Source organism: Pleurodeles waltl, chromosome 7 (assembly GCF_031143425.1).
Source record: "Pleurodeles waltl isolate 20211129_DDA chromosome 7, aPleWal1.hap1.20221129, whole genome shotgun sequence".
Classification (NCBI taxonomy): domain Eukaryota; kingdom Metazoa; phylum Chordata; class Amphibia; order Caudata; family Salamandridae; genus Pleurodeles; species Pleurodeles waltl.
Window position 1 is genome coordinate 115,148,684 of NC_090446.1, and position 26,942 is coordinate 115,175,625.

Sequence of the window (26,942 nt, forward strand, 5' to 3'; positions counted from 1 at the left end):
AACACATGTGAGACCAAGTATGGTTTTGCCATAGTAAGAGATGAGTAGGGAAGTGGGTTTACACAAGGTCTCCAGGTCATCTGCCAAATGGTCATCTGCCAAATGAGGCTTACGGAAACCTGAACAAAGGAACAATCATGGCTTCAATTCAAAATGAAAATATATTGGGATTATTAAAGTAGAATCCCTACAATGAATCCAACTGTATCCAATTACTTAAAAAACTCATTTTCTCTTCTCAGTTTTTTAACACCTGCTCAGAGCAGGAGCTAAAGTGACGCTGGGCTTTTTAACATTGCCCCCTCCCTCACATTGCTGGAGTAGCATTATGTTTTCGACACTAGTGCCAGCAATGCATGAATTTAGCACCACAGATGCATCAAAATTTATCACAAATCTTTGAAAACCTGTGCCATGGAGATCTTTATTCTAAATACAGCGCGTCCATGATGATGTTAGGGGCGTAGGACAGTGCAAGAAATCTGATGCATCTGAGACGAAAAGTAAGATTCTTGTAAATTAGGCCCTTAATTGCTGCAGCCAAAATTTTGTCTATAAAGTTTTGGAACTTTACAGACTGTCATTATTTTCGAAAGTTGGCGAAAGACTAAACGGGGTACAGAGCCATATTCAAGGACCACGCTTCTGGTTAATTTCAGGAGGCATCCATTGTGGATTATGAACTCTTATATTTGCACTTGTTATCACAGGAGAAGCAAAAATGGTTCTCATCTTTGGACAGCATTTGATAAACTTTTTTAAAGAGACTTGTTATGGTGTTGAGGTATCAACTTAGGTAGGAAAGGGATTGCTTGTTGTTAGGTGAACACTCATACAAATGTGCATTTTGAAAATAATTAAAATATTAGAACCTATTTGTATAGTTCTGAAGATAGTTGTCTATAGTAATAAATGCCCAGTAGTTCATAATAATTCAGATATATGTTACACATTTTAAATTGAGTTACAACTCTATGAAGACAAAGAGTTTCAATGACTAAACCATAGATAATCGGAAAGACAGAGATATTTAAAAAGTATATCAAATACAATATTAGTAATAAACTATGAAACTGGGACCAACTACATCACTAAAAGTTTCCTCTTGTTTTTAGATAACTGCAGTGTAACCAGTGCCCTGATGTGCCACCAGGTGAGATGATAATATCCAGTGTCTCTATTGCTCTCTTCAATCCAATTACCCTTCCCCTGGGCCTGCATCTAACCAACACATTTTTAGTGCATGGCGGACAGTGCGCATAGAAAAGTGGGTAAGGAGAAGTTGGAGGAGAAGTGTGTAAGAAGGCGGGTAAGGAGAAATCTAGAAATACTCCCATTGGATCCAGATTGTAGGATTAGTGCTTTCAGGCAGCAGCCCCTTGCGGGTAATTGTAAAGTGAGGGTTCTCTCATTTCCATAGGGATCTTCCAGAATGATGATAAAGGAGTGTCTTTGCCTTATGTATATGTTCTATATTACTGAAGCATGAACAAGAAGGCCCGGAGGTGCACACAAAATGTGCAAGGCCATTATTATCTGATATTATTACATTTTGCCCATTCCTAGGGGTTGTGCTGTGCCACTCCTAGTAAGGCTGAGATTATACCATTGCTTCATCTAACATCCTTTACTAAAAGCTGCTCCCAGTCGCTCCTCATACATGTACTATGGCTGTTTGTATTCTGGTTGCTCCACTGTCAAACCACAGTGAATCTGTCAGAGCATGTACTATGACTGGTTGAATAATGTCCATTCCTAGGCATTGCCTCTTTGCTTCTCTGGTGTGGACTCCAGAGTGTAAACCATAGCTGATGGAAGACTGCATATCACAAGGGCTGCACCCTTCAGTTCTGCTGGCTTTTCAATGTTCCATACTCAACACTGTTCAAACTCTACGCTACAAGCCACTCCAAAGATGGTAGGTATCGAGCTTGCCACAGCATCCATTCTCACACTCCTCTCCTACACCCGAGTGCATGCGTGAACGCTTGCCTAGCATCACACTAACACACTTCCCACAGTGGCAACATTGCCCAGGCATGCTGTGTATTCATCACTACACAATCATTTACTGATTGAGAGTCCAATCTCTCACTCCTTTTCACTTCAATTCATGACAGGGAGTATCCATAAAATGTAACTGCACAACTGTGCACAATATCATGCACTCTGAGGGTCATTACGACCTTGGCGGTCTTGTAAAAAGACCGCCGAGGCCGCGGGAGACAGAATACCGCCATTGCCGGCGGTATTCCTGGCTCCCTATTATGACATTTCCGCTGGGCCAGCGGACGGTAACAGTGTTACCGTCCGCTGGCCCAGCGGAAATGTCACATCAACATTGCTGCCGGCTCGTAATTGAGCCGGCGGCAATGCTGATGTGCAGCGGGTGCAGTAGCACCCGTCGCGCATTTCACTGCCCGAAATTCGGGCAGTGAAATGCGTGACGGGGCTATGCCTGGGGGCCCCTGCACTGCCCATGCCAAGTGCATGGACAGTGCAGGGGCTCCCAGGAGCACCCCAAGTCCCCTTACCGCCAGCCTTTCAATGGCGGTGTTACCGCCACCTTTCCGCCGGCCGCCAGGGTCGTAATGACCCCCTATATCTAAACACTATAGATTGAGGTCACATGACAGATGCACATTCTTCCATCTAAAGCACTCACATGGAGTAGATACTATGCACTCGCAAACATGCTTCAGCTCTTTGTCAAGTGTAGGAATGGCTATTTAAATATAGATGCGATATAATGCAATGAGCTTGCGCTACAGATCTTCTTTTGGAAAGGCACATTGATTGTCTTGGGGATTGCTGTTTTAACAGTGGAAGGTGGGTTTTTGTATTTTACAGCACGAAATTTGCATAACTTTGCTTAAAAGCCACAGGCTTTTCATGGTCTGCCAATGAAATCATGCCTGATACTCCCAAATGTGAACTCATTTTTTTCCCAAAACATGCAGTAGTTGTCCTTGTATGTCCTACATGATGCCACAGCCATTGTGTCATAGGTGTCCCTAGTGAAATGGGTGCTTTCTTATGCCAAGAATTATATACAATATACTAGTGCCATCATTTTGCCTTTGATGCCATCTATATACCATGAGTGGCCAATATGTAAAAATATGCCTGTAGGATGTCGAGGACACTGTTTTGCCATGTTTGTGTGCCACCCTCCCTAATGCAGAGATGTCGCCAGAGATATCCCATATACCAAGAATAACCTCTAGTGTTCCAGCATTTCTAGAAGGGGACGCTTTTGGGAAGAATTTCTACTACTACTTAGAAATCACATATGGCAAGAATTATTTCCAATCTGTTAGGCCCAGAGGCAGACTCAACATACGTAACACTAACATACACACATTCTCACTCACTCATAATCACCTACATTCACTCACTCCCACATATTCGGTTACACTTGCACACTCATTCAATATTGCTCTCTCCCCCTCTCATCATACTCTCATTTAATTCATTACGATTCACTTTCACTGTCACTAATATACTGCAATTCCTACTCACTCTCAGTTTCACTCATTCACACTCATGCTGGTTCACTCATTGTGTAGGCCTGACATATCTGGGACTTCACCACGTCTGTACAATTTGTCATAACGATGGCGTATGTATTTTTATGAGCTTGTGCTTCCCATCAGATTCACTGCCACAGGCTACTAACGGTACATAAAAACGTCCCAGCAGTGCGTGCAAGTGATCTTTGAAAGTGGTGGGGTGTAATACATGCCCGAATTCCAGTAAGCGAGCAAAGTGAGCAACACCAACTTCTACGTTGGCTTGGGGTGGGGTTTCACACATTGAGAAACATTTGATTAAAAATGAGGTGAAATAGTGCATTTTAATGCTCAAATTTCACAACCAGTTGCCCAAAACCCATAGGCTTTTGGTGATTTGCCAAGCAGTATATAACTGTTCTCGCAGGAATTAGCTTCATTTTTTCCAAAATGTGGAATGGCTGCCCATATATGTCATTTAGCTCTGTGGTGCTGGGTTCAGCATTTTGTCATGGGTATCCCCCAAATGAAATGGATGCTTCCTTATGCCAAGAATTACATTCAATAGACCAGTGCCAGAATGTTGCCATCGATGCCATCCATATACAACTATTAGACATAGCATACTTGGTGTGGTTTTCCTCCTAACTTTTGGTCTTCAGACCTCCTGTTTCTGCTGACTTTGCTTTTGATGGTGTTGCTGCTAACCAGTGTTAAAGTGCTTGTGCTCTCTCCTAAAACATGGTAGATTGGCTTATACCTAATTGTCATATTTAAGTTACTTGTAAGTTCCTAGTAAAGTGGCACTACCTGTTCCAGGGCCTGTAAATGAAACACTACGACAGGGCCTGCAGCACTGATTTTCCCACTCACTTAAGTAGCACTTTAATCATGTCTCAGGCATGCCATTGAAGCCTCCATGTGTGCCTTTTTAAACCTTCATTTCAACCTGGCTAAGTAAAACGTTTGCCAGACCAAACCTTCATTTTAATACATATGTGTTGTCCCTAAGGGAGGCCCTGGCATCCCAAAGGGGAGGGTGCAGCATATTTAAAAGGTAGGACATGCACTTTTGATTCTTATATGTCCTAGTAGGGAAAAACTATTACATTCGTTTTTCACTACTGCAAGGTCTACTGTTCCATGGGATAACATTGGTGGTACCTTGTTACATTTTATAAGTGCAATTTCCAAATGGAAACAGGTAACTAGTTCATATTTGCTGTCTCTGGAATTTTAAAGAAAAATGTTAACTCATGGTGAGTTTAAATTATAATTTTGCAAATGCCACTATTAGAAAGTTAGCATGTCTTGCCTTAGCCATTTGGTGCCCGCAGCCTGTCTCTAAGTCACATGACTGGGTATTCTAACAGTTGGGCTTTTTGTAATCCTCCTAGACAGCCGCACACAAGGGGGAGCTTAGGTGTGACTGGATGGGCCATCACTGACGGGACAGGAGGGAGAAACTGGTCCTAGCCCCACTTACACTTGAATAGGCTTTGTCCTGTTTCCTCGCAAATAGCTGTGTACCCCCTGTAGTTAGTCTGGGGCCAGGAACGCAGAGAATCAGTGCACTTCAAAGGAATGCTTCTAGAAGCTTCTACCCACTTCCAAGGCACAACTGGTATAAATACCAGACATCAGACACCAACTTTTCAGTACACCTCTGAACCTGTGGATACTCTGCCAAGAAGACGGATTGCTGTGTTGTTGAAAGGACTGCCGCCAAGCTGGACTGCTGTTCTGAAGGATAGCTGCTCTGTTGGACTGACATGCCTCTATATTCCCTGGGAGAGAAGGACAGAACCTGCACCACTTGAACCCAGAACATATAGCGACTCGAAGGAATAGTTGTCTGGCCTCCTGATTTGAAGCCTCAGGGACATAACATGCTTCCAACAACCTAACACTGCCATCTGTGAGTCTACCCTGCCAATTGGTGCTACCCTAGTCCTGAACCCTTGGAAGTGGGCTTAAGGTGCTCTACCTGCCTCTGTGGACCCAGCGGAACCGATGCATCTCCTCTGCTGCATGGTGCAACCCAAACAGAACCAACCCATTCCTGCTGCTGCATGGATTAGATCCATCACAAAGATTCACATTACCTTTGCAGCCCCATTTGAAACTCTGCTGCATGACGTATCCTCGGTACAGGCCCTTGCATTCCTCATCAACAGCAGCCTTAACAACAACGCCCAACTCCACATCACAGCCTCTCAGCTTCTCAGAACTGACACATCGCCCTGACAGCCCGTGGCATTCTCAATGCCAGACTTCACATTGCAACCCCCATCAGCGGGATCCCCAATGACAAGGCAAGCCCTCGCATTGCAACCTTGCGACATCTCAGAACCGACGTATCGATTCAGCTGTGCGACACATCTTCGATGCGGATCCTTGTGACTGTCCACAAACCATAATTTAATGTACTTTGTTCAGCGGGCCTAACTGGGTTACTCTCCATCTCGATTGGCCTGAACGTCTGACTCTACCCCATTTCAAAGCAAACTAATATCCACAGTTGGCGCTCTATGTTTTTTGGGTGCTATTTTGGTGCTATTTTCCCTAAAATCTATACAATTTCATGTCTTCATTTCTACTGACTGATCTTTGACTTTTTGATCTTGTTTTATTTATGAAAAATAACTTTTTTAACTGGTGTGAAAATCCTTTTTGTGTGGCGTTTTTTACTTTGTCACTGTTTGAAGTTTTGCACAAATACACACATTGCCTCTAAGTTAAGCCTGACTGCTTTGTGCCAAGCACCCAGAGGGTTGAACACAGATTAATTTAGGGTTGGCTTGCGCCTCCCCCTGATAAGGATTGTGGTTGCTGCTTGACCATGGCTCACACTCTAGTTAACCAACAACCCAGTATGTAAGAATATACCTCTAGTATGCTGCGGACAGTAGTCTGTAATAGAGGCCTGCTGTACTCCCTAATGCCAACCATTTTGCCTCGTGTAGGCCTAATGCCAAGAAGTACCTTTAGTATTCCAGTACCAGCATTTCGCTATGGGTGCCTCTTTTACAAAGACTTACATCCACTACTCCAGCTCCAGAATTTTACCACTGATATACCAAATGCAAAGAATTACCTCCAGTATGCAAGGGCAAAGGTGCAAACTCATCATGTGTAACTCTATCACACACATTCTCGCTGTCTCATGCTTATGTTCTTTCACTCCCATACATTCTACTTCACACTCGCACATTCACTCACACTCACTTCCTCAATCAATCAATCAATCAGTTTTAATAAAGAGCAACTACCCACCTGTGAGGGTTTCAAGGTCCTCATTCGAAGAGCCATTTCTTGAGGTTCTTCCTGAAGATGGTGAGTGATGGACTTTGTCTGTGGTGCATGGGCAGGTTGTTCCAGCTCTTAGCTGCGAGGCAGGCGAAAGATCTTCCTCAGGTGGTGGTTTTCCGGATGCGTGGGATGGTGGCTAGTACCTGCTGGTCGGAGCAGAGGGGTCTGGCGCGGTTATGGAATGAGATGCGATGGTTCAGGTAGGCAGGTCCAATGTTGTGAAGGGCCTTCAGGTGTGAGTGAGTAGTTTGAGGTTGATTTGCTTCTCCACTGGGAGGCAATGGAGGATCCTCAGGTTTTGGGAGATGTATTCCTGGTGGGGAAGGATCAGGACGAGTCTGGTGGTGGCGTTTTGGATGAGTTGTAGTTTCCTGATGTTCTCTGTTGTGGTGCCGGTGTAGAGTGAGTTGCCGTAGTCAAGCTTGCTTGTGACTAGGGCATGGGTGATTATTTAGCGGCAGTCGACGGGATCCATTTGAAAATTTTGCGGAGTTGGCAGAGTGTGTGTCAGCAGGAGGAGGTGACTGCATTTACCTGTCAGGTCATTGATAGGGAGGAGTCGAGGATGATTCCTAGGTTGCGGGCATGGTCAGTCCGAGTAGGCAGTGCGTTGAGCCAATGTGGGCCACCAGGAGTCTTCCCAGGCTGAAGTGGAGTTTCCGAAGATGATGCGCTCAGTCTTTTCTGAGTTGAGCTTGAGGCAGCTCTCCCTCATCCAGGTGGCGACGGTTTTCATTCCGGTGTGAAAGTTCCTCTTAGCTTTGTCCGGGTCTTCAGTGAGGGCTATGGTGAGTTGTGTGTCATCGGCGTATGACACGATGTTCATTCCGTGGTCTCTGACGATGGCTGCAAGCAGGGCCATGTAAATGTTGAACAGCGTTGGACTCAGGGAGGATCCTTGAGGGACTCCGCAGCTGACTTCTGTTGGTTTGGATATGAAGGATGGGAGACTGACTCTCTGTGTTCTTCCGGTGAGAAAGGAATCAATTGCAAGGCTTTTTCGTGGACTCCTGCACCGTGGAGTCTGGTGCATAAGGTGCTGTGGGAGACTGTGCCGAAGGCTGCTGAGAGGTAGAGGAGTATGAGTGCTGCGGTGTGGCCGTGGTCGAGGAGTGTGTGGATGTCATCGGTGGCTGCAAGAAGAGCTGTCTCTGTGCTGTGGTTCGTGCAGAAGCCAGACTGAGAGGTATCCAGAGAGTTGTTGTCCTCGAGGAATTGTCTCAGCTGTGAGTTTATGGCTTTTTCCAGGACATTGGCTGAGTAGGGTAGCAGCGAGATGGGCTGGAAATTCTTGAGCTCTAGTGGGTCGGCTGTGAGTTTCTTCAGGAGGGGGCGGACTTCGGCATGTTTCCAATCTTTGGGGAAGGTTTTGATAGAGCAGTTCAGCATCTTGCGGAGTTCGGGGTGATGGATGGATGGATGGCTCTGTTGTAGATGTGGTGAGGAGAGGGGTCTGTGGGAGCTCGGAAGTGAATGCTGTTCACGATGATTTCAGTCTCTTCTGTGGTGAGAGTGGATCAGCTGTGGACTGTCTGGGTGGGTTCTGGGGGGCTGGGTAGGTCGTAGGTTCTGATGCTGGGCGGATTCTGTGGGAGAAAGCCGTCATAGATGTCCTTAATCTTGCGGTGGAAGAAAGTGGCCAATTTGTCACAGAGGTCTTACGACGGGGGATGTTGGTGGCTTCGGAGGGAGGATTGGTGAATTTGTTGATTACCATGAAGAGTTCCCTCGTGTTGTGCGGGGAGGTGTTGATGCGTTCACGGAGTTCAGCTTTTTTTGAGTTCTTTATGCATTGGTGATGGGTGGCAGTGGCGGCTCTGAAGGAGGCGAGGTCTTCACTGTTTTTGCTGTTTCTCCATTTCTTCTCTAGGCGTCTGCAGGTGTATTTGGATTCTTGGAGTTCGGTGGTGAACCAGCTGGCTTTTTTTGCGATGCGCTTGACCGAAGCTGATCGGAGGGGGGCTAAGGAGTTGGCGCATTCGGTGATCCAGGAGTTGAGTTTGCAGGGTGCTGCATTGGCGTCAGCGATGGGGGTGATTTGGCTAGGGTGGTGGTGAGTTGCTAGTCGGTGATTTAATTCCATTTCCTGTCAGGGGCCCTGGGGACGCGGAGGAGGCTGTTGGGTGCGGTGATGGATAAGTGTAGGCTATGATGGTCGGTCCAGTCTGGGGTGGAGATATTCTTGATGGTAATCCGGTTGCTTGAGGTGAAAATAGGGTTGAATGTGTGCGCTGCAGTGTGCGTGGGTGCAGTGATCAGTTGAGGCTGAGGAGGAGGTAGTCGGTGGATGCCAGGGTGTGGGGGTAGCGATCTCTACAATGGAGTCGATAAAGGCTGGGCGGGGCCAGGCAGTCTGTAGACTAGGGTGCCATGGAGGGAGGAGTTGTGAGTGGCGTGGATCAGGAAGTGTAGGTGTTCTATCGTGGTGCAGTTTTCCTCCGTGTTGGCAATGATGTGTAGTGAGGACTTGTGTACGAAGGCCAGTCCTCCACCCAGACGGGAGGGCAGGTCCTTCCTTAGGATGTTGTAGCTGTTTAGGATGGCGATGGTTGGTCCGGAGGTAGGGTTGGTCTAGGTCTCAGTTAGGAATGTGATGTCTGGACGGGCGTAGTCGATCAGGTCCCAAAGTTTGGTGGTGTTCTTATGGAGGGAGTGATAGTCAGAAGGAGGCAGTTGATGAGGTTGTGGCGGGTGGCAGTGATTTCAGGTTTTGGTTTGTTCTGGTTATTTGTTGTGGCTGAAACTGAGGTTGCAGTTCCGGCAGGAAAAAAGTCCGTGGGTGTCCTTAGGAGATGCTGTGCAGCAGGCGCTGAGACGTCCGGTGATAAGGCGGTGGGGGGTTTTGGTGCCGTAATGGAGGGTTACCAGGGAATGGCTTATCGGAGATTCAGGGTTCCTGGTGCTGGGCGCGGTCCAGGCACCCACGGGCGCGGACGGGCTTGTCTTTGGCACGCCTTCGGATCTCCAATGGCACGGCCACGCTGCGGCCGCCATTAGGAAGGGGAGGGAAGTGGGGGTCTGGTCAGCTGGAAAGCAGGAGGGTGGGAAACGCGCTTCATGGTGGAGAGGGGGGTGGAGCCACAGAGGCAGCAGCAGCGTGGGAGGGAGAGGGTTTACCGAACAGATAGAAAAGTATGAGAAGAGACAGAAAAACTAAAAAATAGAAAATGAAGTGAAAACAGAGGTGTAAAGGCAGAAGTATAAATGAAGGAGTAAGGAGAGACAGAGAGAGAGAGACAGAAGATACTTATTTGTAGATGGCCACTAGGCCACCAGGGATGAGGCCTATTACCCAGTCTCAGTGTCACCAACTTGGGCTATCACTCACTCCCAGTTCCAAGTATTCACACTTACTCTGATTCACTAATTTTCTCCCACTTAGCTTCAACCATTCTCACTCACTTACTTCCCCCTTCATTGTCTCATTCAATTTCAATCACGAACACACAGGTGCAACACACACACACATGCTAGAACTCTTACATATGGACTCTCACCCTCACACAAATCTGAGAGTTGTTTTCAAACTTACCTTCAGCTGTCTGTGTTGGACTGCTTCACATGGCAGTCCTGGAAAGACCCTTAGGGCAGACAATCACAAATACCCCCCTCAGATACTGAGATAGGAAACTGAAAGCTAGAGCCTGTGCAAGGTCCAGCTTTCAGCCTCATGCATTTTCACCTCTACTCACCAGTACATAGGCCAATTGCCAATGGTCAGCTGGTATCCATAATTGTGTGAGGTTACACATTAGCACTTTGGCTAGGAAATTTTCCTCTTAAGAACCTAATGGTCTTTATATTAATTCTTATATTGCTTTTCAGTATACGTTCCTTGGTATAGTACAGTCTAATTTCATTGCTTTCATCTTGTACAAGTGTCTGCATATTGTTGCCAGAAGCATTTTGGTCAGTTACACAGAGGCCTCACTATGGAGGAGTTAGGTGGGGCCCGTGCACCAGCTACATTTCTACAACCCCCCATACTCCCACCGTTATGCCACCTCACCATGCTGCCACAGTATTTGCACCCACCTGCTTAGGGCAAACTGACCTGTGCCATGGAGCACTATGTAAGAAACCCCAGATCTAGAAGCCAGGCATCGAACCGGAACTAGAAGTGGGACATTGAATCATTAAGTTGAGACGTGTGGCTTGTGAGGTGCATACTTCTTTCACAATTTGCTAGAATAGCAAGTTTCCCGGTGAATATATACAGTTTATTTTGGACGGGCTTAAAATCAGTGTCTGACCAGTGGCATAATGCAAAATGATGCCCCCCGCAGAATGTCATTGAGGGGCTATCCAAGTTTCTATATCTCACAGATTTCCATTGGCCTTGGGCTGAACTGGGCACTTCTTGGAGGGCTGTGCAGCCCTTTGTAGGGTGGGGTCCCCCTGCGCCTTAGGGGCTTTTTGTGTTACACCCCTAGGTCTCACTCAGACCATGCATATATTTACTCTGTAATTTCCCCTTCATGGTGGCAGAAGTCAACATTTGTCACTCGTACTTTGCCAGCGGTCTGATGCTTCAAGTAGCTGCTTTGCTTTATTTTGTAAAAAAATGCAGAATATATAAAAGTTAAGCCATTATGATAACTGAGGTAAACTGCTTCCCTATGCACAAGTCAATATCTAGTAGAGTAGTAGTAGAGTAGTCCTTCACAAAGCATTTCAGCAAAGTCTCACTCTCGTCTGGCAAAGACATTTATGCTGATTTGATTTCATGTTGCTTTGCTTTTGCAAGTAATCTCCCACATTTTCAAGGCACTACATAACACTAGCCCAGCATACCAAACCAATTGCATCTGCTTTCACAAATCTTCCAGACACCTCCGCTGGTCCAGACTCCTACTTGCACATATCCCACACATACGGAAAACCAGATTCAGCAGTTGAGCCTTCTCCTACATCACTCCCAGAATGTGGAATGACCTGACACTATAAATAAGAGCCTCTCCTCACTTCTTGAATTCCACAAGAAGCTGAAGATCTGGCTTTTCCAGTAATCCCACTAGGCCCTAGGTGCATCAAAACTCACACCTGCTCTCACCAGGATACCCTTCAGGTTGATAGAATGCTGTACAGATCTTCATAACATAACATATAACAGTATTAATGTTTGCATCTCATATACAGAACCCAACATAGATATGCCTTACATTACTGGAATGTGTTATTTTACAGAAAGTGGTGTTGGTGTGTAATTACATTATTTGTACCGGCTTTAAAAATAAGAGCACACTCACAAGAATTTGAATCTATAAATAACTCCTCTTAAGAACTGTGTTTTATTCGAATTTCTTTGGCAAAATGTGATGCAATTATCCCAATTTGCCCTCTATTTTTTAAAATGTTGATATATATCTCACTGCATATCACTTTGTGGAACAGTTGGTTTCCACACTTCACTTCCTAACTTGATATAATTCAGGACAGGCACTTGAACTGAGCCAGTTTTAAATTGCATTAGCTTACACATATGGTATGTGCTTTACATTCGAGGGGCACTGCTCTGTTCTGTTTCTCTCCCTTCGACCTCTATCTCACAACCCCTAACTACTTCTACATTGCCTTGCTGTCTAAAGAAACCTGATTTGCTGTTGATCATATAATGTGTTTGTTATTGTGTTAGGCGCTATATACAACCACTACAAACACTGGTAGCTTTAAAGCTAAATATTGTGTTAGGCGCTATATACAACCACTACACACACTGGCAACGTTAAAGCTAATTCCGGGTCTGGAGACACTGGGTCTGGTGTCACCAGATGCAGATCCGCAGCCTGTGACACTGCTGCATGGACAGGAGCAGAGTCCAGCCCATAACTGACCCCTGCTTCACCATCCTAACAATGCTCGGTCCTGTCCTTACCACCCAACCCCTGCACCACAACCACGACAGCTCTGATCAGGCAGAGAATGCAAGCAGATCTGCCCCTGGGTTCGCGGGAAAACAAGCAGAAAAGGACCTGTATTCTTGGGCCTGTATGGTCATTCCCCTCAAGTGGGTATGCAGTGAAGCATGCAGCTGAGGCGGGGGTCAGAAGGAGTGTCTCTTGGTACCTATAATTTACTTAGCTATGTGTCCCCAGGCCACAAGGTAGAAGTGAGCAGCTAATACATATTGTACGAAAGAAGAAAACAAGACAAAGCTGTGGTCTTGGTGGGGGATGGCAAAGTATTGACAAAGGGCCCAAACGCTTGATAGGACTAAAGAGAAATGATGAACATGGAAAAGAAAAAATGGAGAGGATAATAGAGTAAGAGAATGAAGAAAGGACATGAGATTGCAAAGAAGGAAAAGAAGATGGTTAAAAAAGGAAACAGGTTTGAAGCAAGTAAATAAGACTAATGATGAATGAAAAGAGGAAGGAAAGAGAGAGAGTAGGAAAGACAGATGAAAAGGGGAAAAGTAGGAAGGAACAAAGGATGTAAAGGACAGTAAAAAGAAGAGGTAACAAAGAAATAAAAACAGGGAGAAGCGAAAGACAAAAAGAAAGCTTCGAAACTATGAAACAGCATAGAAAACTACATATGGAAGGAAGGAATGGGAGAGGAAGGAAGAAAGGAAGAAGGAGGGAAGGGCAATAAAAGGAATGAAAGAGGAAAAAGCCATAGAATTAAAGAAGGGTGAAGGATGGACAGAAAGATGATAAGAAAGGAAAAAATAATGAATGAGGAAAGGGCAGAGGAAGGGAAAGTGGAAAGGAAGAAATAAAATGAAATAAAATTATAAATAAGAATGGAAACGTAACAAGAAGACGAGAGAATGAAAAAGAAAAGAGAGGAGGAAAGAACCAAGTATTGAAAGAAGAATAGAAAGAAGGAAGGAATGATATAAAGACCAAAAGATCAAACGAACGAATTGCAGAAAAAAATGAATGAAGAATGAAAAAAATAGAAATAATTACAGGAAAAAACGCTATTTGGCCAAATGAGTTTAAAATTATGGTTTCAATGCATCATTTTTCAGCCTTATCACTCCTCAACGGAACAACCCTCACAACCTTGCTACAAATGTTTTGGTCATCCTTTTCGTTCACTTGTTTAGTGCCATATTGTTCAGAGTCGTAGATACTTTATTTTTCAGGCTACCCCGTAGATTCTCCTGTGTGGGGGACAAAATTAGTCATCGTCGAATGTTGTTGCAAGGACCCCAAACGGCATCAGAGAGTATCCCTGAATCAAAATCCAGAAAACTTAGACAAAGGGTCTAAATTGGGTTCTTAAGGTTACAGCAGGAAGGAAGATGGGAAATCTAATTGCATGAGTCCAGTCTCATCTGACCTTGAATGTTTATTTAGCCATCTCTCTTTATTCAATGACACTATAGTACAGAAGCGAAGACAGAGGACCACTGACCAAATCAAAGAGGTGAAGTGTAAAGTCTATGAATTCATAGCAGGGAGGTAAATCGGCAAGAAGGTGGACATAGGGGCCCCTACCTTCGGCAAATATATATTTAACCATGTATTTTTGCCTATATCATGAATACTCAAGCACAAGGACACAATTGGGCAGGCAGTACACACTGGCAGCTTTAAAACACCCGTAGCAAACACAAAGGGTGCGACTACGTGGGTCTTTCAGGTTATGCAAGGCAGGAAGATGGCCAGGTCTGATGGTCCTCATCCACTTACGTCACTATGTAAGAAAGTAGTAGTGTGTGAAGAAACAAAGCGGAAAGGCAATGGGCTTTGGAACTGGGTATATGTAGAGCAGGCACACCTTACTGCCACAATGTGCAAGATTACCCTAACTTAAGTGTGTCACTTGAGTTGAGTGCAGCACTGTGCTACTTATACCGTGGGCCTCTTTTACAGTGTATTAGCGCAGGGCAGCACTGCAAGCCTTCTTGATGCTCTGCCCTGCGTCAAAACAAAAGGGCAGGTGGTGCTGTATATAGAAGATACAGCACAATCCTGTCATTTTCCCCAGCACTAACACACAAATTTCTGCCATGCGCCAACGCAGGCACCCTTGCACCATGATGCAATGGTGCCTGCATTGTGGGGAGGATTGTTTTGTGAAGGAAAGGATACCTTATTGCAGAATGAAGAACACATTGAAAGAGGAAAAAAACGAGAGAAATAAAGATATTTCTCCCCGTTGCGCCACCCTTATGCCAACCCTGGGGCGGAGTACGCTTTTGACGCACTCCCAGGTGTACAAAACATTATTAATCTGTAAATGCATCAAAATCCATGGGTGTTGCTTGGGAACACCCACTGCAACACCCATGGAACACCTCTTTGCCGCAAAGTAAGGCAACGCATCGACTTGCGCTACGTTGCCTTATTCCACAACTAGACAGCCATGAAAAGTGGCTTTGCGTGGCCTTGAAGATATGGGCCTGCAGCCTGCGCCATCTGTCTGTCACAAAAAGTGATACACCGGCAGCGCAAGCCACTTGTAAAAAAGCCCCTAAGTATACCAACACAGTTGCGTACTGATGCTCTTCACAGTTATAATTATTGGTGACCACTGGGGTGTGTGAAACTCGCATGCTTTGTATGTGCAATATTATATGAAATGCTGTAAAATTAAGAAAAACACATTTAAATATGTGAAATGCAAAACCGACATCTGGCTCTATATTTTAGCATAAAATCTGTTTGTGCAACTATTTTGGACGCAAGGATGTATTTTGTCCTAATAAAATTAGCTCAAAAACTACAAGTGGCGCAAACAGAAGCAACTCACGTTTAGGTTGTTTACGATGTTCCCCAGTGCTTGCACATTTTTGTTCTCCATCAATGGCACGTAAATATGTGATGTGGCTTAGTAGCATACTTTTTGGAATCTAACATTACAAATGTAACAAGAGATTGCCATTAAGTTAAGTGAGATCACACTAGTTTTTTCTCAAGCAAAGTGGCCGCACTAGGTTTATCTGTGGCCCCTTGTGCCCCATTCTAACATTAATTTCTAGCCGTGTTGGGTCTCTAGCATTTCTCCAGTATTCCAGGTTGTCTTGCATCGGCTGTGATGGTAAAACAAACTCCAAAGCCTAGCAACTCATGAACTTCAAACTGTAATCCAGCTCCTCTACTGTGGTTCCTTAATGTCAGCTCATAGAGGACCTCTGCCTCTGAGTGCATCACTCCTTCTCTGATCAATGTACCAAACTGTGGTCTTCACATATGAAATATGTGTGAAGTTTTCTCCAAAATCTTTTTTTCTTTTGATTAACCCAGCAGTGTAGTCTTCGAATACAATGCAGAATGTCTCTTGTTTATGCAAGAATTATAGGTGTGACGCAAGGAGAAAACTATGCAACTTTTAATTCCCCTAGTTAATGAACAGGCCCAACCTATCAAGAACAAGTATTCCTTAACCCATTAGACCTGGGTTTATTGTAACAATGCAGCATTAGCACGTTAGAGAAAGACACACAGTAAGGAGTCAAGTGGAGCAGGCAAAGAGATCTTTAATTGTAAAGAAGTCCCTCATGCAGTTCAATGCAAGCACTCCTGTGGAGATGGAAGGATACATTCAAATAGCTAATAGCCTCAAATGAGATAAGCATACTATACCAGGCTGAGCCAAAATGTCTTCAGCCAAGAGGTGAAAAGGCTGGTCTAAGAAAACCAATGGTTGAAAGGGGTGGACTCAAAGGCAATTCTACGTTTATTGCAAGAAATAGGTCTGCTCTACAGTTGTACTGTCAAAACCCAAACCAAGAATAGCGATTTATCTCCCTGTAAATCACTGTAGCTCCCATAGTAAGCTCTCGGTTAATAGGGTAGAACAGGTGGCACAGCACTCTCCCCACATCCACCACAGTAGTTGTGTTTCCACTCCAGTTTGCCTTAGGAAAGAAAGTACCCAGAGAGGTTACTCCCACAATTTGCTGGTGCACCCCAGCCTTCTGTCAGATGTTCCCGCTGTTAGTGTCAGTAATAGTGGGCATCCTGATAGAGGAGTCTCTGGTGTCTTTTCCCATCTTTGGTCTTTGTGGTACTTGCATTCTGTGCCAACTCTGCAGGTGACAGTGAAATATCAAGGGCCTCATCCCAATCAGTCACATTACGTAATAGCTTAACAGCAAAAAGGAGAGGCTTTCTCCTTAGAACCCTTACCTCCAAAAAGAACCCTATTATTGTGCTCCATTGTAGTTATATAATATATATAATAATATTGTTAGAAATGGGACTGCTAGTTGGCAGTCAGTTTACACCCTGTCCAAGTAGAGGCCCTCATTCTAGTCAGGGTAAGGCAGTCACACTCTTAATATAGCCCTTGCTCACCCCTTGGTAGCATGGCACGGGCAGTCAGGCTTATTCCAGAGGCAATGTGTTAAGTATTTGTACCTACACACAGTAACACAGTGAAAACACTACAAAATGACTCCACACCAGTTTAGAAAAATATCCAATATTTATCTAAGTAAAACAAGACCTAAACGACAAAAATCCAACATGCACATGCAAAGATATGAATTTTCAAAGATTACATTTCTATACAGCGCTTAAAACAATATCTCCAACTGGGGCTATCACAATGTTGTTGACTAAGCTGTTCTCAATAGTCAGGTGCCTCTTGCGAGGGAGGGCAGCGCCGATCACAGAGTCGCATGGACCCCAGGTACAGTACCTTAGAAACGAGGCAGAGTCAAAGATGTGGCACGGAGTTCGAGAGGTGAGGCATCGCTGGAGCTGGTGTGGCATCAGTTCCGTGCTGCTCTGCAGGAGGTGCGGTGTCAGTTCCTTACTACTTCCATTGGGTGAGGTGAGGTGTTGATTTCTTATGTAGGCAACGGAGGTGAGGCGGTGTTGGTGGCGAGGTGTTGATTCCTTGTGATCTGTTAGGGTCGCTGAGTCCAGCGGGTCAAGACGCGATGGGGCGAGCTCTCGGGGTCGCGGTCATACCAGGGGGCAACAGGTGCCGCAGCAGTCAGATGTCATGGACATCGGGACATGGAACTGAGGACTCACAATGTTGTGGGACTTCAGCAGCGTTAGGCCTGCAGTGTCGGTCGGAGTTGTCGCACTTCAGCAGGAACCACGGCTTTGTTTGCAGGTAGCGGTGCAGAGTCAGGCAGTGTCACCAGTTCTGGAGTCGTCCGGAGTCGGTGTCCCTGGTTCTTCTTATTTTTATGCCAGGTTTCACTCCCAAGGGCCCAGGAACTGAGTGGGCAACACTTGGCAAGTCAGGGTCCTCAGCAAGAGAACCCATGGGCTGGCAGGTGAAGACTTTGATGTCTCTGAGACTTCTTAACAGGAGGCAAGCTCAGTCCAAGCCCTTGGAGAAACTTCACAAGCAGGATATACAGCAAAGTCCAGACTTTGTCCTCTCCTAAGCAGAGGCAGCAACTACAGGCCAACCCAGCAAAGCACACAGAGCAAAGGAGCAGCACTCCTCCTTACCGCTCTACAACTCTTCTCCTTGGCAGAGTCTCCTCTTGATCCAGAAGTGTTCTAAACGTCTGGGGTTTTGGAACAAATACTTATACTCATTTCTGCCTTTGAAGTAGGCAAACATCAAAGGAAAGTCTTTGTAGTGCACAAGACCCTCCCTTTCCTGCTCTGGTCCCAGACACACTCTAGAGGGTTGGAGACTGCATTGTGTAAGGGCAGACACAGCCCTATTCAGGTGCAAGTGTCAGCTCCTCCCGCCACTCTAGCCCAGGATAGAGTGAATTCGCAACTAGCCCAATTGTCATCCTGAAACAGATGTATATTCAGCAGCCAGGCAGAGGCATAGAATGGTTAATAAAGAAAATGTCCACTTTCTAAAAGTGTCATTTTCAAACTTACAATCTAAAAACAACTTCACTAAAATATGTATTTTTAAATTGTGAGTTCAGAGACCCCAAACTCCTTTCATTCTCATACATTTCAAGGCAATCCCCATGTTAACCTATGGGAAGGATAGGCCTTGCAATAGTGAAAACTGAATTTGGCAGTATTTCACTATCAGGACATGTAAAACACACCAGTACATGTCCTACCTTTTAAATACACTGCACCGTGCCCATGGGTCTACCTTGGGCTTAATTTACGGGTGACTTACATGTACTAAAAGGGAAGCTTTGGGCCTGGCACGTGGGTACACTAGCCAGGTTGAAGTGGCAGTACAAAACTGTACATACAGACACTGCAGTGGCAGGCCTGAGACATGTTTATAGAGCTACTCATGTGGGTGGCACAATCAGTGCTGCAGGCCCACTAGTAGCATTTAATTTACAAGCCCTGGGCACACACAGTGCACTTTACTAGGGACTTACTAGTAAATAAAATATGACAATCGTGGGTAACCAATCATAATCACAATTTACAAAGGGAACACTTTTACTTCAGCACTGATCAGTAAGTTGTAAAGTGCCCAGATTACCAAAACCAGAAAAAACTAAGCACATTGTCAAAAATGTAGGTGACAGAGGCAAAAAGACAGGGGGAAACCATGCCAAAGATGCCAGGTCTAATCATTACAATTGCTTGTATATACACTACCCCAAAGAGTTATTGAAGCGCTTTAATATATATACAATGCACCTTTAATGGAAGGTACTTGGGTCTGCTCAGTGGCGGCTACTCAGTATGGGCTGAGGAGTGTGGCGGCCGCACCAGCAGCTGCAAAACCTTCTAAAGAAAATGATAATAAAGAAAACCATAATAAACTATGTTTATTATGGTTTTCTTTAAAAGGGGTGGAGCCATGGGGGTGACGTGCACTGAGGGGGAGTGCACTCCCCCTCAGAGCGCATGTGTGTTTGGACAGCCGCCTGGGGCCGGCCAAACACACATGCGATGTAGGCGCTTTCCAGCCCGGCAACTGTGTTGCCGCGCTGGAGAGAGCCTGCACAGGCTCCCAGTCTGCCTGGAAGCGCCTTGCCTGGGTGCTCCCAGCCAATCCTGATGCTGCTTTGGGCAGCGTCAGTATTGGCTGCAGGGCAGGCTGGGAGCCTGTGCCTGCAGCAAGCAGGGAATAGGAGGGCAGCACGGGACCACGCTGGAAAGGTAAGTGTTTTTTTTTTATTTAAATACATATTAGTTCCCCCCCCAATGCCCCTATGCCCCTGCACGCCTCCTCCCCGCCCCACCCCTTCCGCGGCCTGCGAGCCGCTACTGGTTCTGCTGCCTTCCATCTAGATGCCCTTGGGCAAGATTCTTTTCAAGAGTATTTAAGAAAAAAATTCTAGCACTATTGACGCCTCTGCCGAAAGAAGGAATGGTCTCAGTGGTCAAAATGTCTGAACAATTTAAAAAATGATAATCGTTAGGGAATGTGCCAGAGATCAAGGACAGATGCAGTACAAAGACCACTTCCACTGTTCATGAATGCAATCCGCGAATTAGTGCTCATGGTGCGACAACCAATACATAGCTTCAGGGCAAGACGATAGTGAGAAAGAACCCTTGGCTGTCCGTCACATTGTCAAACCTCCACTAATTGAGACTTTAAAGCGCTCAGTCAAAAGTCCCAAGCACCTCTGAAATAAGAGTATACCTCTGGCGCCCCAAAGCAACATCTATACCACAACAGCTAATAATCAGAGGAAGGTAGCCTTTGAACCCAAGAGTCATCACTCACTCAGTCATTCATTCACTTATTTCTACCATTCCCACTTTTACCAATCTCATATCTGTACTCACTCACTCACCTGCACAGCTGCCACTGCTATCCTTGCTCTGGCTGGGGCTCTCATCTCTGTCCTGCGAAGACCCATGCTCACCAGGGTTCTGTAATGGAGAGAAGGGTCTACCCAGGCTCCCGTTGGTCTGGTTTGTCCAGATTGCCATGCAGTGGGACCCAGCATCTTCACCCTCTGTGTTCTTCCTTTCGGATCTCTTGAAGCAATAATCTGCTGGCAGCGGGCTTTTAGGGACCCCTGCCACTCCAGCAGGCCCAAATCGCAGCACAGGTTCACCCAGGTACCTCTTGAAGGAATTTCTTGAGAATGAGTTTGGAGAGGTTTTTCTTGGCCGTTTGGATGCAGGAGGGAGCAGGCTATGGTGGGGTGAGCTTTCCTCTGGGGAAGCAAAAAAGACAACTATTAAAAAATCAGCCACCAAAGATTTGTAAGCCTGACTTCAGTCACCATAGCCATTAATATCTTCCCTGCCCTCTCCCAGCTCCTATACCCCTCTTCCAAGTCCCCCTGCTCCTTTCATGTATCTTATCAACTCCCATTGGTGTCTGATTCCTTCTAGCATCCACATCAGACCTTGGGCCATATTTGCAAACATTAGGAATAGCGATTTCCAAATTGTGATTCTTACCGAAATGCAATTTGGAAATCATGATTCCTAATGTACTAAAGAGTAGATTTTAAAATAAAGATACCTAGTGGGGTTGCAAACAGACCTACCATATGTTCCAATTTGTGAACTACTAGGAGCCAGAGCAATCAGAGGGATGGTGGCCTGCTGGGGTCAGAAAACCACCATGTCTGTGATGTCTTTTTAATAAAGCAGTTTTTTTTTCTTTGAAATGAAGTCCCTTCTTTTTAAAGGAAAACGGGATGCATTTCAAAAGAAAAATTAACAATTTTTTAAGAGTAGGCAGTGGTCCACTGAAAGTTTTTTTTTTTAATTCTCAAAGGGTAAGGGGTCTCATGAGGATTTCTTCCCACTTGTAAATGATAAACCACTATCTTTCAGAAGTCTGTAAAAATGTGTTTTGCTACCATAATTAGTTTGCAAAACATTAATACATACCTCTGCAAATCGGTATTTTTGGAAGGCGTGATCTAAACACTATCCTTCCAAATACCAAATCGCAAACCTAAATTGTGATTCGGTAACAAGATACAGAATTGCAATTTTGCTTTTTTTTAGTTGCAAACGGCCCAATTCTGCTAATTAGACCATTCATGACCTCGAAAAAACCTTTGTACATATGACCATTTGTCCTTCACAGTTCCTAGAAACCCTTTAACATCTAGCATATTCCAATCACATATAAATCATGTTGATAGGCCCTTGGCACCTAGAACACCATGATTCATAGCCGCCCCATGTCTGCTAGTTCCATTCTGCAATCAATGATTGAGTTTCCAGTGGTACGTAATGGCTCTTTTGCACCAGATACCAGTCACGGTTTCTAGCACACAATGGCCCTGGATCCTCCCCTTGGTTTATAGCGCCCACATGAGTCACAGTGCTCTCATAGCTCTAGGAGCTCAAATGTTTCCTGGCTTCTCCACCAATTCTAGCCTCTTCTGCAACATCTTGTTCTCTTAGCATCCCGATGACTATGATGAGGTACCAAAAGACCTAAAGTACTGGTTCTAGACTGGATTCAGGAAAAATCACAAATGTGATCGCTATGGTGTTTGACTCTGTTTTGCTATTGACCACTTATTCCACTCCGTATCGATATTTGATTTACCCAACCACGTGCAATAAATTCTCTTCCCGCCAGTAGTTTTATTGCAACAATGTAAACAATGACAAGTGCCAGGGCAAGGAGCTTTAGAGGGAGAGTTACGTTTAGTATGAGCTGCTTGGCCTATGGTCTTGGCATAGGTCAATAGAGTTGGGTCCCTTTGTGCTCTTGATCGAGGCATTTTGAGTAACAATGTTTTTAAAATAAATATATGTTTATAAACGAGGTGCCATTTCCCATTTTGAGGCGCTGAATATTACCTTCCGTGCAATTATGTTGTATTTTTATCTTTATTAATTATATCAGTACCGAGGGCCAATAATGGCTGGTAAAGACCTCTTGCACCAACATTACAATGCTTTATTCATGTTTCCAAACATTTGTTTTTACAAATTCTAGCCTGAGTGGGCGAAATGTTCCAATAGCATCATAGCCCTTGTGCTTTGGGCAATAGCGCTTCATTATAGCCCTCATCAGCGGGCTCTATTGCTATAGTATGTTAGGTGATTTAATTGTACCTTCAATAAAAAGGAAAACCACAACAATGGAGACTTTACAGTTGGGGGTGATGAGCAGCACAAAAACATTCTTGGTGAGAAAACAAGAAATTTGTAGGAAAAGCTGCTTATTAATTAAACCTTAACGAAATATCATACAGTATTGTACCTGCTATTGGACATAGTATATAGGATTTTTGCATTTTGTATGAACGCCAATAAAAAAAAAAATTAAGAGTTTGTATGAAAGCATTTTAACACCGTCTTGAAAGTAGACCAGGTTTAGTGCCACAAATGGGAGACGATGGGTTATCCTGCCTCTTGTGACGGAGAAAGTGGTGATGGACTGACCTATTTTTTGTAGAGAGACAATAAATAAGAAAGCCTGAAATGGTGTACGTGAAGGGTTGAAATTGATAAGAGGCATGGAATTGTAAGAGAAAACGAGATAAAAATAAGAGATGTCTTGTGTATGTCCAAAGATCTAAAATTAAAATAAAAACATTATTTTTCGACCTTGATTTTAATGATTTGAAATCATTGAAATTGATAATTAGCTGATTATATTTCTGGTTTAGACTGATTGACGTATGTGAAGAGGAGTGGATAGGACAGGTATTACTAATTGTACTCAAGATACGTAATGTAGAAGGGAAGTAAATACCGAATGGATTACCCTGATAATTTAATTTAACAATATTTTAATAGGAGCATCCCGGGTATTATTTGTTGATTGATTAATGGCAGCATCCCTTAAGTGCCTAACCAATCACAAAATTCCAATTCTAAATTGATACCTAAAAGTATTTTGCTGGCAAGAATTGTAGCTTTTAAAAACCTTTCATCAATTTAAATTAAAGTGGAAAAGAGTACAATAAATAGGCCTTTTTTATCTGAAACCCCATTTCATGTCTTCCTTAGACCCAGAAACAAGTTGCCCATCCAAACAAGATGAGAGATCACTCGAGCTGCAAAGATGCTCACACAGTGGTCGGTGGTAAACCACCAATTGCGGTGTACTTTCTTGCAGGAGCACACATCCTGTTGGGACAGTCGGTTTTCATTGAAGTGATTGCAGATGTGTGGTCTCGATTCTTCAGGCACCTCTGAAGTCACGGGCACTTTACTTCTGGCACAATGCAGAGACCAAAGGCGTTCAATGCCTGACTCTACAATATGGCAGTGCAGTCCCTCTCTGCATCGTATCAGGCTGTACTCTGCTCCTCCTGTCTTAGTTCGTCACAGTCCTCTTTTTCAAGGCAGTGTCTTTTTCCAGCAAGAGTACCAGCAGCACCCCTTCTCAGCAGTCAGTCAGTTCTTTCCTTCAAGACAGACCTCAGGCAGCTCCTCTTGGCAGATTTGCAGAACATGCAGATTTCTGGCGAAGGGATGTTGACAGTCAACTGCCCCAACCCTGACATACAAAAGTGTTTCTTGGTCTCACTGTAGTGTGGTCAGTTTTACGTATATTTTGCGCATTAGCTTCAGGCCTTAGGCCTCTGTGCACTTTGCCCTAAATATATTTTATTCATTTGCTAACAGCTTAGAGCCTCTGTGCACTTTGCTCTAAATGCTTTCTATTAGGCTTCGTACTGTTATTTTACAGAATAGCCAGTTCTACGGTGTTGTTTTTTATTCATATCACACTGTTTTGCCTACTTCAGCACTGGAGTTCTTCATAACATATTCAATCTGTGCTTTAGTCAAGGATACAGTCTGGTACATTGCCGATAGACGTGGTAGGAGTCTAGACTTGCCATTCCTGCGTAGGAACATTTTGTGATCACGATGACATGTTAGTTATAAAATCACTTCCTTGTCCCAATACATGGAGGAGGGAGATTCCGACCAGGGAACCACAACTAGACGCTGACTGCCTCGTTGCAGATGCTGAACCAGATCACAGGCCTTTGCTCAGGTATGAGTGTGTCCGTCTCCCTAGTGATACAGAAAGGCAAGCTGAAAGCTTAACATGCTGTGCTCTAAATAGAACAAGCAGAGGGAGAGTAGAAACGGTTAGGAATTATGATAGCTTTATTTCTATGTTTTACTCTCCTGGTTACTATATCAATCCTACTATGTTGTATTGTTCTGGTTATTGCGGCTCACGCCTTAATATCTAAAATACAGTCGTTTTATTAAAACATTATATAAAACTTATACTGTCTTTGTCATTTGTATATGAGACCATATTGTGAATGAGAGAGTTGGTTTGGATCTGAGTGACCACGACTTCCCTGAGAAGTTCCAAAGATGTCATGCGCTCGGCTGCCCAATCATTTCTTCCCCGTGGGAGAAATGAGGCACTGCTAGTTAGCCGGAGCAACAACCGGATTTAGGGTGACAGAGTTCCTTACACGTGGGTCAGACTCAGTCCCCCACACCGTTATCGATCCTGCTGCCTAGAAATCCAGTAGTCTCATTTAGGATAATGAGAGCCCACGCGACATGGCGGCGCCAACGTTTGGTCTGGCTCTAATGTTTGGGTCCGACTGACTCTCTCGGTCTCGTATATATTTTGACTCCTCGGTTCCGTATGCGGAGACGTCCGTGGGGCTGAGGGTTTCCGCCACCACAGGTTGGGTACATCCTATTACTGAGTGGTTGGTTGTTCAAGCTTGAACTTTGAAAGGAAATACCCCGATATTGGTGTGCCTTCTCTGTCCTAGAGCCATTATTGTTATACTAATGGCGAATCCAGTTGTAATAAATATACCGCTTAATATGCGATTGCCGCTCACGGGTCATCTGATAGCACATGGACTGACGGTCCAGGGGGTCCGGTCACTTTTGTGGTGGACGCCCATGCAGCCTATAGAACAGAACTTTTTTATTCTTGGGTCATATTTCCAGCAGCTGATGGGGGTACAAATACTTTTCACTAATATACTGTTGCGAATGTCCCTGGACACTACAGGGCTTATGCATACTTAGAAATACCTTTATCTTATCAAGAACACCATAATTGGCTTGATGGCGCCCTCCCACATTCAGTAACACCAGTAAGGTTAGGTCCGTTGAGTAATGATGGTCCGACCTGGCCTTTATTGGCTACATATACACCATATCCTGGAGTGGCAAATGTGGCAGTGGCTGAAGTGCGTCGTTTATATGTGGAATTAACTGCAACGTACAGACGATTAGTTCAGTTTGTGATGCAGACATTAAATACTAATGCAGCGCGTGCTGCTCCAGCTCACCCACATGCGGTGGTGCCGGGAATAAATCCGGCCACTGTACACTCTGTAATGGGCAAAGTACTGGCTAAACGTGAGGAGACTCCATTTTGGCTGGCGCAAAAAATTAATACGCTGGAAGCAGTATTTCCCCATACGGGACCTCAGGATAAGCATAGAATTTTGACGATGTGTTTGCCGTATGGGATGGTTCCTACGGTGGATCTTTGTAATACTTGGGGCACGGTGTTTGCCGCACTCTATACTACAGCACACGGTACACCGACTTTGGCTAATTTGCCAGAGGTGCTTAAACAAATTCAGGATGAATATGGGGCTGCCCCTGCCTTAGATTTAGGCATGCAATTGATGGGTAATTTTGACGCGGGTTCTTCTATTATTTTGAGTAATCTCAAGGGGGAGGCTGTAGCACTAGCAGTGCGAATGCGTCTTTGGGACGTTCCGCAGATTAATCAGGAGCGGGAACTTCCGAGAATAATAGCTGAAACATATTCTAGTATTGGTCGTGATAGCCTAGGGGCTCGACCGCAGAAGCCACAATTGCAGGGTAAAAATAATAAGGATAATTCTAAGCAACAGCAACCTGAGGGTGCGAAAAAGCGCTGGGATAAGAAGCAGCAAACACCTAAGAAAGATGGTGGGCAGTCTCCGCAACCGGAGACCCCACAAAATAAGTATAATCTCAGGAATAGGGATACTTTGAAGACGCCTGATAGATATCAATATACTGATACGCCCCAATCTCGTTCCTTTCAGGACTCCTCGGAGAAAAGAAGTGAGAGAGGTGGGCGGTCAGAGCGGAGGACGGAGTACGTGAAACCGAGACAGGATTCACAACGCTCAGCGGAGGTTTCTATTAAACAAGAAGAGAAACCGCTGCAACAAAAACAGCAATTTAAAAAGAAGAAAGTGGCAGCAGTCTCAGTTAGACATGCCGCTCAAGATGAGAGTTCTCTTGACGAACAAGACATGGGCGTTAGCGCTGTTAGACAGCGCGGCAGAGGTCACAATAGTTCGCCGGAGTCTTCTAGAGCATCTGGAGGCGAAAGCAACTGATGACTTCATACAAGTCGAGACGGCGGATATGC

The 26,942-nt window shown here is 44.8% G+C and overlaps 1 protein-coding gene across 1 annotated transcript in view; it reads right to left on the reverse strand.

Moving 5' to 3' along the window:
* The window catches only part of LOC138303801 (uncharacterized), a 229,414-nt gene that overhangs the window by 102,869 nt on the left and 99,603 nt on the right, over positions 1-26,942 (reverse strand). The window contains exon 3 of the mRNA XM_069243223.1: positions 20,434-20,802. Coding sequence (XP_069099324.1) covers positions 20,434-20,802 — 369 coding nt within the window. The remainder of the gene's footprint in view (positions 1-20,433; positions 20,803-26,942) is intronic.